The sequence below is a fragment of the Epargyreus clarus genome, unplaced genomic scaffold (assembly GCF_041222505.1).
Source record: "Epargyreus clarus isolate Ecla_fem2 unplaced genomic scaffold, WU_Ecla_fem_2.2 ptg000026l, whole genome shotgun sequence".
Lineage (NCBI taxonomy): Eukaryota > Metazoa > Arthropoda > Insecta > Lepidoptera > Hesperiidae > Epargyreus > Epargyreus clarus.
In genome coordinates, this window is record NW_027332233.1 from 8021933 (window position 1) to 8037628 (window position 15696).

The 15696-nt window shown below is 35.8% G+C and overlaps 1 protein-coding gene across 2 annotated transcripts in view; it reads right to left on the reverse strand.

Moving 5' to 3' along the window:
- NGR-A13 (neuropeptide receptor A13) overlaps window positions 1-15696 on the reverse strand; it is a 76147-nt gene that overhangs the window by 36128 nt on the left and 24323 nt on the right. For both annotated transcript variants that reach the window (XM_073087637.1, XM_073087636.1), the window contains exon 2: window positions 8552-9410. In XM_073087637.1, the coding sequence (XP_072943738.1) occupies window positions 8552-9313 (762 nt within the window). In that variant the 5' untranslated portion in view covers window positions 9314-9410. The remainder of the gene's footprint in view (window positions 1-8551; window positions 9411-15696) is intronic.

Genomic DNA, 15696 nt, shown 5'->3' on the forward strand with positions numbered 1-15696 from the left:
TTGTCATACAAACGAACCGTGTATGCAAAAATTCAGTTCAATCGAGTGGGTCAAATTTACTTTGAAACACTTGTCCCTCATACACAAAAATAATAAAGCAAGTTTATTATGTGTAAAGCAAGTTTTTAAGGTAGTAGAACCCTTTGTGGTTCGACTCCGGCGGTACCACCGCCACACCTATTTCTGCCTAATAACAGCAGTGTTAGGCGCTGCTGTGTTCCGTTTTGAAGGGTGTGGTAAGGGAAACATACTTTTCCGAGGCGTTCCAGCTTAGTCCTCAGGAGTAGCGGCGCATCTGTGGCTGACCTCAGGTAGGAATATCTAATCCTATTTGGGGTTGATTACAGATGTCGATGGGCGGCAGTAGACACTTACCATCAGGTGTACTGCATGCTCGTCTGCTACTCCTATATTATATAAAAAAAGTTAAATAAAAGTTTGTGATCTGAAACTCTATTAAAAAGGCCCCAACCCGCTCTTAGTGGTAGGCGGATTCTGAGAGCGAACTAAATATACATTGACAACAGACTGACCGCCTGTTTTTCGTCACTGAGTTATTAAGCAGAATGAGTGTGTTCTGAAAATAGCTGAATTGTAACAATTCACGCTTCTTGATTTTGCAACAAGATTTAGTCAAAACAAAACATCAGAATGTAAATTATTTTACATTTGTTTCCGCATACTAACAGTATTAGTGCACTACTGTGTTGTGGTTTGAAATGCAGTCAGAATTCTATTATATTCTGTAATTTAGTGTGCTATACAGCTTGAAGCTTTCATTTATTATCTTATATATAAAATTCTCGTGTCACAATGTTAGTTACCGTACCCCTCCGAAACGGCTTTACCGATTTTCACCAAATTTTATATGCATATTCAGTATGTGTGAGAATCGGCTCCTATCTATTTTACTTCCCCTAAGTGATAAGGGTTGATTACCCTTAACATTTTTTTATTTGTATGCCAACACAAAGTTTGCTGGGTCAGCAATTTTTATATAGTATTTTATATTACAAAGTAATTTGTTTAGGTGTCACCAAATTTCAAAGCGTAGGTACTTAGCGCAGAGTATTCCAAAGTACGAAAATAAATTTCGTACTTTGGAAGATACATTAAGCCAGTATCGAATATGACGAATATAATATCTAGTAACAGTTGACGACGACAATCTTGACACGATAAAATTAGGTGTCTAAAAATTTGTCGGGAGTCGGATTGGCCTGTTAGGTTTTTTTTAAATAATACACGAGTATTCGAGTACTGTTTCTAAACTAGTTATTATTTTAAAAGCAATAACCCGACTGCTTAGAAACAATTTATTGAAAAGGGAAGTAACGTATGTCGCCCTCATAATCGAGGCTAATCCAACGACATCTATATATAAAGTTCGTCAATTTGGGCTATAAGCGTAGTAAGAATGAGACAAACATAAACAGACACGAAAAATAAAACCTTCTGCAGTCGGGTAAAAAGACTAATGAGCTCAGACCCAGCTATATACATATATATCTTACAAAGAAACAAAAGTAAAAAGCCTATTTTAAGCAGTAACTCTCAACGCCAGTAACACAAAAGAGAGCTTCTGAAACATCAGTGTCTTGCTTGTAACATAATTGCCTAATTTTAACAGATGTTCAGAGTTTCAGCACACGTAAGAGATTTTGGCTGTCCAAACTTTTCTTGTTAAAGTTTAAAATGGTCCCAAATTTTGCCCAGTAAACAAAAACGTTAGATGGTACGGGATCTGACCTCGTGATTACTTATCCATCTGTCTTTAATGGAAAATGTATTTCATTAACATAAATTACTTAATTTGGCTTAGAATCTACGAGTATAGGTGGAAAGGCAGTTGTCATTTGTGGTTTGACTTCGGAGGCACCACCGTCACTCCTTTTTTCCACGCTTTTACCCGATGAGCTAATGCTTGGGTTGTAGGTATGTATGTATATAACGAAATCTTTGAACTCGATTTTTACCCACTTTGAATGATCTGAATAATTATCAAGAACCGATGACAATACACGATTTTAGTAATTATATCCCATTATCCCATCCCATTATTATTATGCTCACCAGGATCGTCAGGAATCAGGATGAACGATTTTCCTTGTATGATTTTGGCGTGGTTTTCAGCTCAGCGCTGCTGTGTTCGGGTTTGAAGGGTGTCGCACGATAGACATAGTTATCCAAGGCGTTCCATCTTCGTCTTCGCGTCAACAACGCGTTTGTGGTCGACCTTATCCGAGGTAGGATTCTTATCTTATCTGGAGTTAATGGTCATGGACGAAAGATACCTTTAGGTGGTCTGCACGCTCGTTTGCTACTTCTATTTTATAAAAAGTATAGGTAAAATAGATTAAATTCGAACCCGAGACTTTCAACCACTGGATTATCCATTCCATATACTTTGTAAAGAAATCAATTTAATACAGTATTTAAGTTGTCTATAAACATCTTTCACGTTTATGGTGGGCGTAATGAAATATTACGGGCATCATCGAGGGCGGTTTCATGAAATTAAATATAACATTAATATAAGTCCAGAACAGTTTAAATAACTGAGTGATTACAGCCCACAAAGTAAATAAGTACCTACAGTACGTTTCCCCGGGCGAACATTTCGTTCAGTTTATTATATTCGTGCATATAAGGAGAAATGATAAAATTTATTTCAACGGTTTCAATTTGTTTTTATCACTTTTTTAATAAAGTACAAGTGCCCAATATTCTTGGGATCTTTTTAGGGTACCGTTCCCGAAGAATAAATACGGGACCACATTGTTATGTCCTCGTTGTGTCCGTTTGTCATAGGGCTTTATTTATTGAATCATAATAATGTGAGAGTTCAACTTCCACTTGACTGATTTTCAGGGTTCTAATTTTTTTTTAATATAGGAGTAGCAGACGAGCATGCATTCCACCTGATGGTAAGTGGCTACAGACGCCCATGGACACCTGAAATCAACCCCAGATAGGATTAGATATTCCTACCTGAGGTCGGCCACAGATGTGCCGCTACCCCTGAGGACTAAGCTGGAACGTCTCGGAAAGTATATCACCCTTACCACACCCTTCAAACGGAACACAGCAGCGCCTAACACTGCTGTTATTAGATAGAAATAGGTGTGGCGGTGGTCCAGCCGGAGTTGAACCACAAAGGGTTCTACCACCTTCAAACCCAAAGGGTAAAATATTAATAAGACTCCACTATCTGTCCGTCTCTTTTTTGAACTGTAATAGATAGACACTTAATTTTTTACAGCCATAAACAAAAAGTAAGTAGACATAGATACAAGAATGTACTACTCCAATCCAATATAATATTGATAGTATACTTTTTCACTATATTTATATGGCAATAAGTAAAGTATATGGTACCAATCGTGTCTTGTTACTCTCGAATTACTTGGATCAGTTTATATAAACCTTCTTTCATTATTAACTATAGAAAACTTAGACTTAAAGTCGATGAAAACTAAAATTTACCCATCATATCATAATCTCTCTAAGATAAAACTTTCTTCTTTCAATATATTTTAAGTAAATAAACTTTGTACTTTTAGTAGCTGATCTATTAATTAGAAATTTAATAACGCTTGCTTATTTTCCGACGAACGTCGAAAAAATATGAGTTTTCATCCCTTACCCGTTTATGGGATAATTGAATCGAGTAACAATATATGTGGGCTGATCAGCTTAAAAGCTAAATAAAGGCAAATTGATTGCTCGATATCATTTTTTTGTTCAGAGTATCTTTAGCAATATATTTATTATGAAGGTGGTAGAACCCTTTGTGGTTCGAATCGGGCTGCACCACCGCCACGCCTATTTTTGCCTAATAACAGCGCTGCTGTATTCTAGTTTGAAGGGTGTGGTAAAGAAGTGTGTGGTACTTTCGGAGGCGTTCCAGCTTAATCCTCAGGGGTAGCGGCGCATCTGTAGCCGACCTCAGGTAGGAATATCTATTCGGGGTTGATTATAGATGTCCATGGGCGGCAGTAGCCACTTACCATCAGGTGGACTGCATGCTCGTATGCTTTTTTTTTTCGTGGGGAAACCTTCATGGGTTCCTCTCAGCTGCAGGGGGTAGCGGAGGGGATATGCCGGACTCCTACCTGCTAAAACTCCACGGTGTTCCTCTGAACGAGTTTTCTCGGGACCACGGGTACGTTAATAGCACTCGTCCGCGATCCTGACGGCGTTTGCCCCCGTCCAGGCCCGTCTCGGTTCGGGATGGAGGTGGAGCTACTCCATCCACTCATCTTTGAGGTGTTCGCGGGAACACCGCGCGCGTCACCACGAGGCTTGATGGTATTTTTGACGTAGGACACCCCCGTGTCCTACGCCAATGCCTACGTTATGGAGGAGATAGTCGTGGGAAATCCGTCGCCTACGCCCGGTTTACGGCTGCGAATTTGGAGGTCTGAGGATTTCTCCCTCTCTCCAGCTCCGCAGCCTCCATCTGAGAGATTACTTTCTCACAGAAGGTTTTGACCGCCTTCCATGTCCCTGCGCTTATGACCACAGCTTTCACCACTGTCGGCAACCAGAGGTCAGGCCCCATAGCAGCGACGAGTACACGGCGCTGCCTATTCCATGCTGGATACTCCTCCAGAATAAGCTGCGCCGTGTCCTTGTCACAATTAATGCTCGTATATTATAAATATATCACGTTCCAATGTCATATAAATTTATTTGAACGTCTTCATTGCGTCATCTGCAATATTTTCGAGTTGAGTTCAATGTATTCTTATTTACAAACTATTGTACGTCAATTTGATACAGATTGTCCGGCACCGCCAGTCGGGATCGGCGGATGACAAATATTATTAGATTAGAATGATATTGAGTATCGGGGGAGTGCTCAAACTGTACACAAACTAAATTTAACGTTAGGTAAAGATATACTCGAACTAATTCCAATTCTAAAAGATCTCTGTGGAACTGAATTGACAGTTTAATTAGTTGATAAAATAAGCTAATAGCTCGAGTACAATTTCAAATGGAACAATTTGGAAATTAACGTATAGGTACGTACAAAAGTACCGAAAAATGACTTGCCTTTTCAACAAAGGATCATTATATTGTAATAATTCGCCAAGTACGAGTCGAAAATGGTTACTTATTTTTATTCATTTTATTATTTTCAACATTACTTAGTTATATGAAACAAAAATAGATGCCGTTGGGGTGATGATGAATCATACGTAAACACCGTATAATATTATTATATAATAAAATTAAAATAACTATATTAAAATATGTTTTATGGTTCTTATTTTTATTTATTATAATACCAGTTATAGTAGTAAATGGAATGTAAAAATTTCAACCGTCTTCCTAATACGGTTTAATAGATAGATCGAAAAATGCCGAAAAATACCGATTTGTTGTATGTAAAATAAACTTGAATATTAAAGGGGGGACCCCCTTTAATATTCAAGTTTATTTTATTTTTAGTATTTGTTGTTATAGCGGCCACCGTTATGCATCCCCTGTAAAAAAATCATGTATCTCTCTATTACGGTTCCGGAGATATAGCCCTGTGACAGACGGTCAGACAGAGAAGTCTTAGTAATAGGTTTCCGTTTTTACCCTTTGGGTACGGAACCCTAAAAATTAAAATATTGTTGAATTAAAATATAAAATGTGTTTAGATATATTTTTTTTGTAGAGAAAGCTTACAGTACACCTGATGGAATGTGGTAGCTATCATCCAGGATGTCTATAATTAACTTTGGAGTTAATGTACAATGTTATCTACGAGTATTTGGATAGGATCAGAGCATTGAGGTGAAGGTGAGGTGAACCTTAGCTAAAGACTTGCTACACTTGAGGATTAAGTTCTACGAACTTCCGACCGTAACCCGGTAGCGATCAACATTATTGTTTTAAGACAGAAGTAGTAGGTTTTGCTTCAGAAGTCAAACAGCGAAGTGTTGCCATTTTTCAAACATTGCTTCATCACAACACTCAGTGATTCTCTCTCAACACTTATTTTAACTTTACGGATCCTATTATATTGTCAAGACGTTAGGGTACTATAACCGTTAACAGTAACCGTCAACAATAACGTAATGTTACGTTAAAGCCATTGATGTGGATTTTTTTATGATGGGTATTGTTCCGATAGTTAAAAGTAATGTGCATTTTATTTTACGTTAACGTTTATTTTAAAAAAATGTATTTAACGTAATAATTTTATAGGTATTCAAAAACATAATTATGGTATGATATTGTACAATACTGAGATTTTTCATGTCTTAAAATGAAGTAACGTTCGAGCTTAATACAAAATTTGTACTTTTGCTAATCACGCTGTATCTTAGTTAAGGCAAAATTAATTTCTTTTGGTAATTAGTGCGCGATCATAAACTCCTAACTTATAATGTAAATGCGAATGTGCGTTTGTTTGTTTGCTACGCTTTCATGCCGTAACTAGAAAACCGATTGTCATTGTATAGTTGTATACGTATAGTCAGGGGGTCCAGAAAAGGTCATACACAATATATCCCGAAAAAGTACTGCTCCCGAGGGATAGATAAAAACAATATGATATGAGCTTGTGTTGTCAATTTATTGTACAATGTTATCAAATTATTTTATTGTCGTTTACCTCTAACCGCGAACGAAGCAGCAAATTATACGACCAGAGATATCAGATATGGAATATGAAAATATTATATACGGACATATATTTTATATTTTGCTGTACTATTGTAGGACACGCTTCCACCAGACGGGCGGATGGCTTTAATCCCACAGCTAGGACAGACAGGAGTCTGGACGATCGTATCTCTAAATACGATGGTCGCACTAGCTGTAGGCCAAACAGATCAGGCACATACACGGCACGTATCTTGAAACTGCATACAGCCTCGATGACTCCACCGGCGATAGTTCAAAAGCTCGTTGTTGATGATGGGTTCTTGGATGACGGGGTTCGAAATTTTGAAAATAAGTAAACGGATTTATCGGTAGCGCGCGCGCGTCCGATCGGAGTTCGGTTAGAAGACGTGAATACGAATGTGACGTTTTGAACGGCCGTGCATGACAGGTGAATTGACTGTCAGCCGTCACTGTCATGACCGTAGACAAGATTAGAACATCGAATTAGGATTTGTATTTGATTGGAAACAAACACTTTACGGCAACGGAACAATTATCATGTATAATGAAAAGTCACTCTGCCGACGAAGGAAATTAAGCCGGCTGGAAGTCTTTTACACAAGAAAGTAATCAGAAACGGTTATAAAATCCAAATCACGAACACTCGCGGCCCAAGGCACGATCGCTATAAAACCAGGATACGGCCTCTGGCATCAACCTTATTTGCTGACAAAAGGTTTTCTTTGAACATAATTTCATAAATTTAATAACATATGAATATATCGTAGCGTTGGGTTATACAAGCACGAGGTAGTGTAACAGCCAAGTTCGGAATTAATAGGCGAGCATTAGCAAAGAGTGCTTTCACATTTCGAACTATGTACATCCAAATGACTTTACATAACTCAAATGCTTAAATCTACACACGTTAAATTACACGTACGAGTAAAGAGGCTCATTTGCATAACTATAATTTCAAATTTGATAAAGAAATCTGTTAGCTGTCATTTGAAATGCCATATTTATCACTAGTATTTGCCAGCGGCTTCGCCCGCGTTTAAAAGAAAATAATATGACATACTAACATACATAAAACTGAAAATTAGTAGGTACCTACCTTCATTGGAATGACAGTGGCGCCATCTGGCGAAAATTGGTCATACTAAATCTGAAACCTTCGTGGGCTCATGGACAACTACTTTGCTAAAGATCATCACTTGATCAAATGCATAGTTTACATTTCAATCCTCACTAATATCGATTAAAATAATCGATTATTTTGGTCCAAAAGCTCGATTCTCCGATTAATCGATCTTAGATCGCCCTAGTTCCCGTGGGATTTCTGGAATAAAAACTATCCTATGTCCTTTCTCGGGTCTCTGACTATCTTTGTACAAAATTTCATTAAAATCGGGTCAGTGGTTTAGGCGTGAAGAAGAGACAGACAGACAGAGTTACTTTCGGATTTATAATATTATAGTAAGGATAAGGATTGACTAATTCATCAAAACCTATGCTATTAGTATAATTATGTCTAAGAAACTTGAAATTTGACGACAAGGTAAGTAATGCGATTCTTGATGAAACGTATTAGCAGGAAAGCGGAAATTTAATAAAACTGAATAAATTTGTTTATAGTCCATCAAAATCATTCAAAACATTAAAAATAGAATGTCCCCTCTATTCAATCCATGCAACTTGATAAATAAAAGGACCAAAGCCTTCAAAATTTAATGATATTTCACCAAAACATAAACGTTAAAAGTTTGGCACAAATGAGGTGCGGAGTTGTCGAAGTCGCTGATAAAAGGATTGAGATCTGAACTTGGGCCTCTTTTCACGTTTAAATTTGTTGGCTGGATTTTGGGCCGCTCAATTAAATTATAAATTGAAGGAAACATTTTTCCTCAATATTTTAACCGTTATGAAATATTATACTTGCCTCGTTTGGCCCAATCGTCGATCGCTTCAAAAGTTTTTGCCTCCGTCGTTCCGTCATCGTCAGTTTTGATATTAAACACGTACTTAATATGGACAAAGCTATACTTGGAACGAGTTTTAAAATTACACTGTAAATCCACATAATTGCAGTCACTAGTTCTTTATTCTTGGACATTTCTAACACGTAAACGGTCCGATTAAGTGGTAACGAAAGGTCTTCCGCGAACTCAGAATTATTTTGGGGCGTCACTTCACTGGGCACTATATTCATTGCGAAATATATGGGAAGACACAAAAATGGACAGATCACGTAAGCGCTTACAATGGCTAAAGTGGTATTTCTTTTGCTGCACCATGTTCTATTCTTCTGCGGGAATGCTATTGCTATATATCTCCAGACGGCTAGTGTAACTGCTAACCAAATTGATATCGTGTGGAAGGTTTGACTAAATATGGAATGAAAGTAGACGAAGACTGTCCAAGCGTATGTATTCTTGTTCACTTGCGGGCTTATTTTAATATTCATGTGTAGAACGTAAGGGATGTACTCCAGCATGACGAAAACGTCTGCAACAGCAAGTCCAGTGAGTATAGAGTTTGTAGGGCTTATCATCTCTCGTCGACTGAGTACTGCAATGTTAATGGAATTTGTGGCGGACCCGACGATGCATATAACAATGGCGATGTATCCGTGCAACCGACTGTACGCTTTGTTGAAGTTGGTAGCCCCGGGGATACAGTACAGATCTGTTTCATTCGCCATGCTCACGGGCTATCGACGGCTTGTCACGGTTGATTGGAAAATATCAAGTAATCTGAATTCGCGTAGTCCTCCAACTCTTCCATCATCGTATTTCAATCTGTAACAAACGTTCGCAATTAAAATAATTGCTTCAATTTCCTGAAACATGGACAAAAATGAGGTCTTTTGTGATGTTTAACGACGCATTTTATTACAAAGTTTAAAGCGTGATAAATGTAAAATTAGCTAAATTTATTTCCGGGTTTCCTTATTTAATAGGGAACGTTTTATTGCCACTAATCCTATTATGTCGATTAAGAAATGAAGCCATTCTAATCTGAAAGCATCTTATAATGGCGTCAAGATTTTCAAGCGAGACCTGCTATTGTGCGATTTCTGTATTCTCAGAATAGGTAGTAGTAATATAACTTACATATTGAGTGTGTAAAAAGTGCAAAAATAATACGATAATTGTTAAACTACACATATAAGTTTCGAAAATAAACAGAAAGTCTTATTATAAAAAATGTGTTTTAAAAAATCATAAATGTTCCTTATTATAAAATTCTTTTCCACAATATAGCTTAACCTTACACTATCTGTAATAAAAAAATATTATCTCATTGAACGTTGAGATAAAACTCATATAAATATTGTTTCTTAATGAGAATTTTTCTTACAGGCAAAGCTGATTTATTATTACATTTATTGCGATTTTAATACATTTCTTATTAGAATTTCGTTATAACTTTTTAATGATAGAATTTGCAAACGAGGCCCATTTACCTGGTGTTGAGTGACAACTGCTGCTCATGAATATCTATAATCAATCCCAGATAGGATTAAAGATCCTACCTGAGGTCGGCCACGGATGCAATTGTAGTTTCTACTCCTAAGGAGTAAGTTAGAATGCCCAAAATTAGGTTAACACTGTTGTTAGTAGGAAAGGTTCTACAACCCTTTAAATTCTTTTTACCGCTATTATTACAGTGAGATTGAAAAACCGAGTTTAATATAAGATAATAAGAGATATTTTAAGGGTTTTTGAAGTTATTGGCAGAATAATGTTTAGCATGAGGCTGAATTATTTGATCCCAAATTATTTTTCCATTTGGAACTTTTATAATGGTGTTTTAAAGAGATTTAAGTATTTGGAGCACAAATATTGTGTACAAGATCAAATTATATTAATTGCTATTCAAAGTAAGCCAATTAATTTCAAGTATTGAGGGCTGTATATAATTTAAATTAGCATTATTCAGTCTTATTAATGTTAATTACACCGAAAAGTACATATACATGAAATACTAAACATTCTTCTAATTTATTTAAATCCAAACTTCAACGATAAAATAAGTCTATCGAAATATATATTTATCGAAATATATCACGAGTATTAATATAAAACGGTTAAAGTATAAGTATATCAGATAAACGAAAATTGACCTGTCCTTTGGTTTGGTTTTAATAAAACTCTAATAAGTTATATACAGTACACTTAAAAAGATTGATGAAAGCAAATTCCCAGCCTATCTGACATCAGAGATTGTGGGCGGATCTGGGAGATCTGCGTTTAATAGGTTTGCAAAATATCAGTTTTACAGAATTTTCCTAAATATTTCTTACGAATTAAAAGGGGTGCTGTCAGCTTCAGACATGTAAGCAACTTCACGTAAACCCATTCACATATTTTTAGGCTTCGTCCCTACTAACACAAAGAGAAATGAAATAAAAAAAGACAACAGACATGTTTTTAGCTGCCCATGCAAATGAAATAGTCTTTATTGATATAAAATCCATTTATAATGACGAAGACCCGATATAATCAGCTTATGTCTTTATCAATTTAAATCGGTAGACAAAGCTTATTGGCTTTGTGGAGTTATATATTTATTTTTATATATGTATATTGCAGACTTATTTAAAGGACGAGGTAGGTATTATTTTACCCGAATGCGTAGTATACTGTTATCCAGGCGTTTGTATGTATGGATGTATGATATCTTATTCTTTGGGACGTCTTGCAGCCCAAAAGGATTGACAGATTTTGATATATGACATGTCGTTAGATTCGACTAAATTGTGGGAGTGACATGAGCGTTATTTTGAAATAATTAGGTATTTGATTTGTACCCAACATTTATCTAAACATTACATATATAAGTTTTTAAGTAAATATATCTAGTTTGAATCGGTTAGTAATTTTATATGTTTCAAGCTTTATAAATAAAAATAACTTATAAAATTTAAAATCAAGAAAAGTTCAAACTCTAAAAACTCTAAAAACTTCAAGCGATAAAAGTAAATGGAGTGTTAAAACATTCTCGTTTTAAGGCGTATCGGCGGAAGTGATTTATTCACGAAGTTGCAGCAACTTGAAACTTTTCAACTTTTTCAAATTAAATTTTATGGTGTTCTGTAAGCGAGAAGCCATACAAGAACGATGTTGTCCAAGAAATATATACAACAGACATAAAGATTACAGTTTTTAAGGTTCGCGAATTTTACACATCCTAAATTGAACTAGTACTAGTACTGGTCTTGTGACTTAATAGTAGTAACAGATAGCTATTATTTTAATTAATTAATAGCTATCTGCAGATAATAATTATTATTATAGCTATTATTATTATAGCCTAATATAAGCCACACTACCAGCCCATATAGAAATAGCTTGGTGTAATTTTTTTTTATAGTATATGAGTAGCAGACGAGCATGCATTCCACCTGATGGTAAGTGGCCACTGCCGCCCATGGACATCTGTAATCAACACCAGATAGGATTAGATATTCCTACCTGAGGTCGGGCATAGATGCACCTCTACCCCTGAGGACTAAGCTGGAACGCCTCGGAAAAGTCTCTTCAAACCGGAACACAGTAGCGCCTAACACTGCTGTTATTAGGTAGAAATAGGTGTGACGGTGGTGCCGCCGGAGTCGAACCACAAAGGGTTCTACCACCTTCAATGTAATGCGCTAAAGGTGTTGTGAGAAGTTTGAACACCACTTTGGGAAAGACGCTCGTGCTCAGCCGTTTCTACTTTATCGTCAGCGATAGTCACAAGAACCGTATCGGTTGCCCGGGGATGTTCCACTGCCACTAGTAATACTAGAGTGAAGCAGTTCTTGCGTTTTGATGGAAGGGTGTGACTGTGTGAGATACATTTGAGTCAATTTAGCTCTCAGGTGTGGCAACGCTTTTAGAATCGGTTTGAGGTATCGAATATAGAATCTACAAAAATAGAGTCGGAAATCCCTGTTCTATATGAAGTTGATTACAGATACCCATAGGCGGCAGTGACCAACTACCTTAAGTGGATAACATGCTCATTTGCTAATACACTTTTAAAAAAGGTCATAAAGTTCATAAATTAGTTCACAGGTAAGTATAGGGATTACTTGAAGTCTAGCTAATTCAATTTTTAAAAAAGGTCATATAATTCATAAATTAGTTAACAGGTAAGTATAGTTATTACTTGAAGTCATTTGCTAATTCAATGTTTAAAAAAGGTCATAAAGTTCATAAATTAGTTGACGGGTAAGTATAGTTATTACTTGAAGTCATTTGCTAATTCAATTTTTAAAAAAGGTCATAATGTTCATAAATTAGTTCATAGTTATTACTTGAAGTCAGACAACAAAGGTTTCAACTAATTTGGGTACATAAATTTCGGCAGACTACTCAAGGGAGTTGTAACGTGTACTCAGGACAAAATATATTATTAATAGCGCCCAAAAGCCCCTATAATTGTACATTAACTCAAACGGTTAGTGAAAGGAACTTTGAACGTAGGTACGTGCCCTTTGTGGTTTTTATGTACAATTATTTTATAACCACTTACAATAACCTAATAGTGTATAACTAAAATGGCGATATCAAGGTAACTTATATATTATGTTAAGTATAAATTAAACGAATTAAATATTTATCGAAAATTCATCAGTAGCTTGGATTAATTCCGATTCAACGAATAAATATTAATCGGTGGAGATTTTAATCAAGAATTATTAGTCGGCTGAAGATTATTTGAAAATTTTACGTAGTTAATTGCAATTTCATAACAAAATTTTAATTACAAACTTAAAGCTGGATGTCTGGTATTGTTATAGCTGTTAAATTACGATGATAAGATAGGGCCTAATGGCGCGCCTTGGAAGAGTCCTATGTTCAGAAGGGGACTAATACGACCTTAGAGAGTCCTAGGCTACAAAGACACTTCGGTCCTATGGCGAGTTCCAGTTACAGATCATATCACAATGTTATGACGTGTAAGTTTAAGTTAATTTGTTATTATTATGACAATTTCGAATGATATAGCTTTAAATGTGTACTTACAGCCTTTACATATGTAAGAATATTTACTAGAATAACAGTCTTAATAATGGCTACCAGTAATTGTAATAAACCTAAAATAATAAACAAACTTAACCCCACAAAGTACCATCAAGAAGAAAAATGGTATATGATATTTTTGTATCACACTACAAAAAGTATATCCTCAAACAGTATATTCTCTAGGACTAGTAACTTATGAGTAAAATCGTCACGTCGCAATGTCACGCCGGAACGTAGAGGACAGCACGTCACAGCCGAGTGGAGTGACATTTATAACCTAAGAAGTCAGACACCTAAGAAGAAAAGATTTTTCAAGCTGAAACCTACACGTGTATCACCTACTACAATATGAATTAATATAGATCAAGAAGACGTGTTTTAATAATGAGAATTTAAAGAGCAAGCTTCAAAAAAGTTGGCTTGGATTGGAAGAATACTTCCAACAAATGACTCGTTTAATGTATCAAAATTGCTTATTTGCATATTATCTATATTTGAATAGATATTCTAAGTATTATTAAAATTGTAACCAGCTTACTGTTTCCTGTATATTATAGCTATCACCCGGGATCGACTGGCAGAAAATACCATTAGGTATTAAGTTGACTCTTTGTCACTGAATAGTGAATTAGTACATTTAAGCTTATTGAATGATGTATTATAATAACATAGGTGATTTAACAACTCATCCTTTGCAATACTCCGATCTGAACATTATGTGTGTTAGCACGTACTGATATACGAGTAGTACCCTGATCTCGAATAACATTTTCAGCCTATTCAGATATTTCTGAGAAATAAATTATAGTGTCCATTCAGTGACGACTTCATTTATTTGCTACGTAATAGTGCCCAAAATTACATAGAAATTATTGTAAAAACTCTATGGCTCATAACTCGTGCTACGTCTTTATTCTGCCTCCGAGGCGCACAGTGATGTTGTAAAATGTAGGTAAAATATAATTGTAATTATCAAAATAAAAGACATTTAGAATGGAAGAAAAACGCTTCATGACTTCTCACTCATAGATGGTAACTAGATAAATTTAAATGCAAGTCTTCTTCTAAAAACCAATTTACAATTTAACACAAATGAAATCCGTAATAACGTATGCTAGTGCCTTATAAAGAATGAAAAGGCGAAAGAACGAATCCTTACTAATATAATAAATCGGAAAGTAACTCTGTCTGTCTCTCTGTCTGTCTGTCTCTCTGTCTGTTTGGTTGTCTCTTCTTCACGCCTAAACCACTGAACCGATTTTAATGAAATTTTGTACAAAGATAGTCTGCGAGCCGAAAAAGGGCATAGGATAGTTTTTATCCCGGAAATCCCACGGGAACTAGGGATGGCGATCTAATCGATTAATCGGAGAATCGGTCTTTTGGACCCAAAACATCGATTATTTTAATCGATATTAGTAAGGATTTAATCGTAAAATAAGCGTTTGATCAAGTGATGATCTTTAGCAAAGTTGAAGGTACGAATTTTCAGTTTTATATATGTTAGTATGTTATATTATTTTCTTTTAAACGCGGGCGAAGCCGCGGGCAAAATCTAGTTAAAATATAAATTTCATAGCGTTATAAAGTAACCCATTTTAATTACGTAAGACAGGTTAATTAGGTTGGCACCTAACATGACTAAGAACTTTCAAAAGTCAATATCATGCTACACACGTTATTCTAATTTACCTTGTACACCGAAATTTACAAAGTCATACCGTAATCGTAGGAACAATGAATAATTAATACGCCGAAGAAAATTGAGCCGGAGGTAGAGGAAAAAATTCGGCATTTATCAACAGCTAGACAATTATTAAGATTGTATTTGAACGAATATTTCACTTTTTAAATTATGAAGCAGTACGGATGGAAACTTGGCCTCTTGATCAGGGGTTTCTTGGTGCAAATCTCAGGCACGTCTGATATTCATGGTATGTGCGTATTGGATGTTAATTATCACTTCATTGATATACTACTAATAAAGACGTTTGTAGTATATCTATGTATCACTTGCTTAAATGATGAAAGAAAACTTCGCGAGAAAACTTGCTCACCTGCGAGTTCA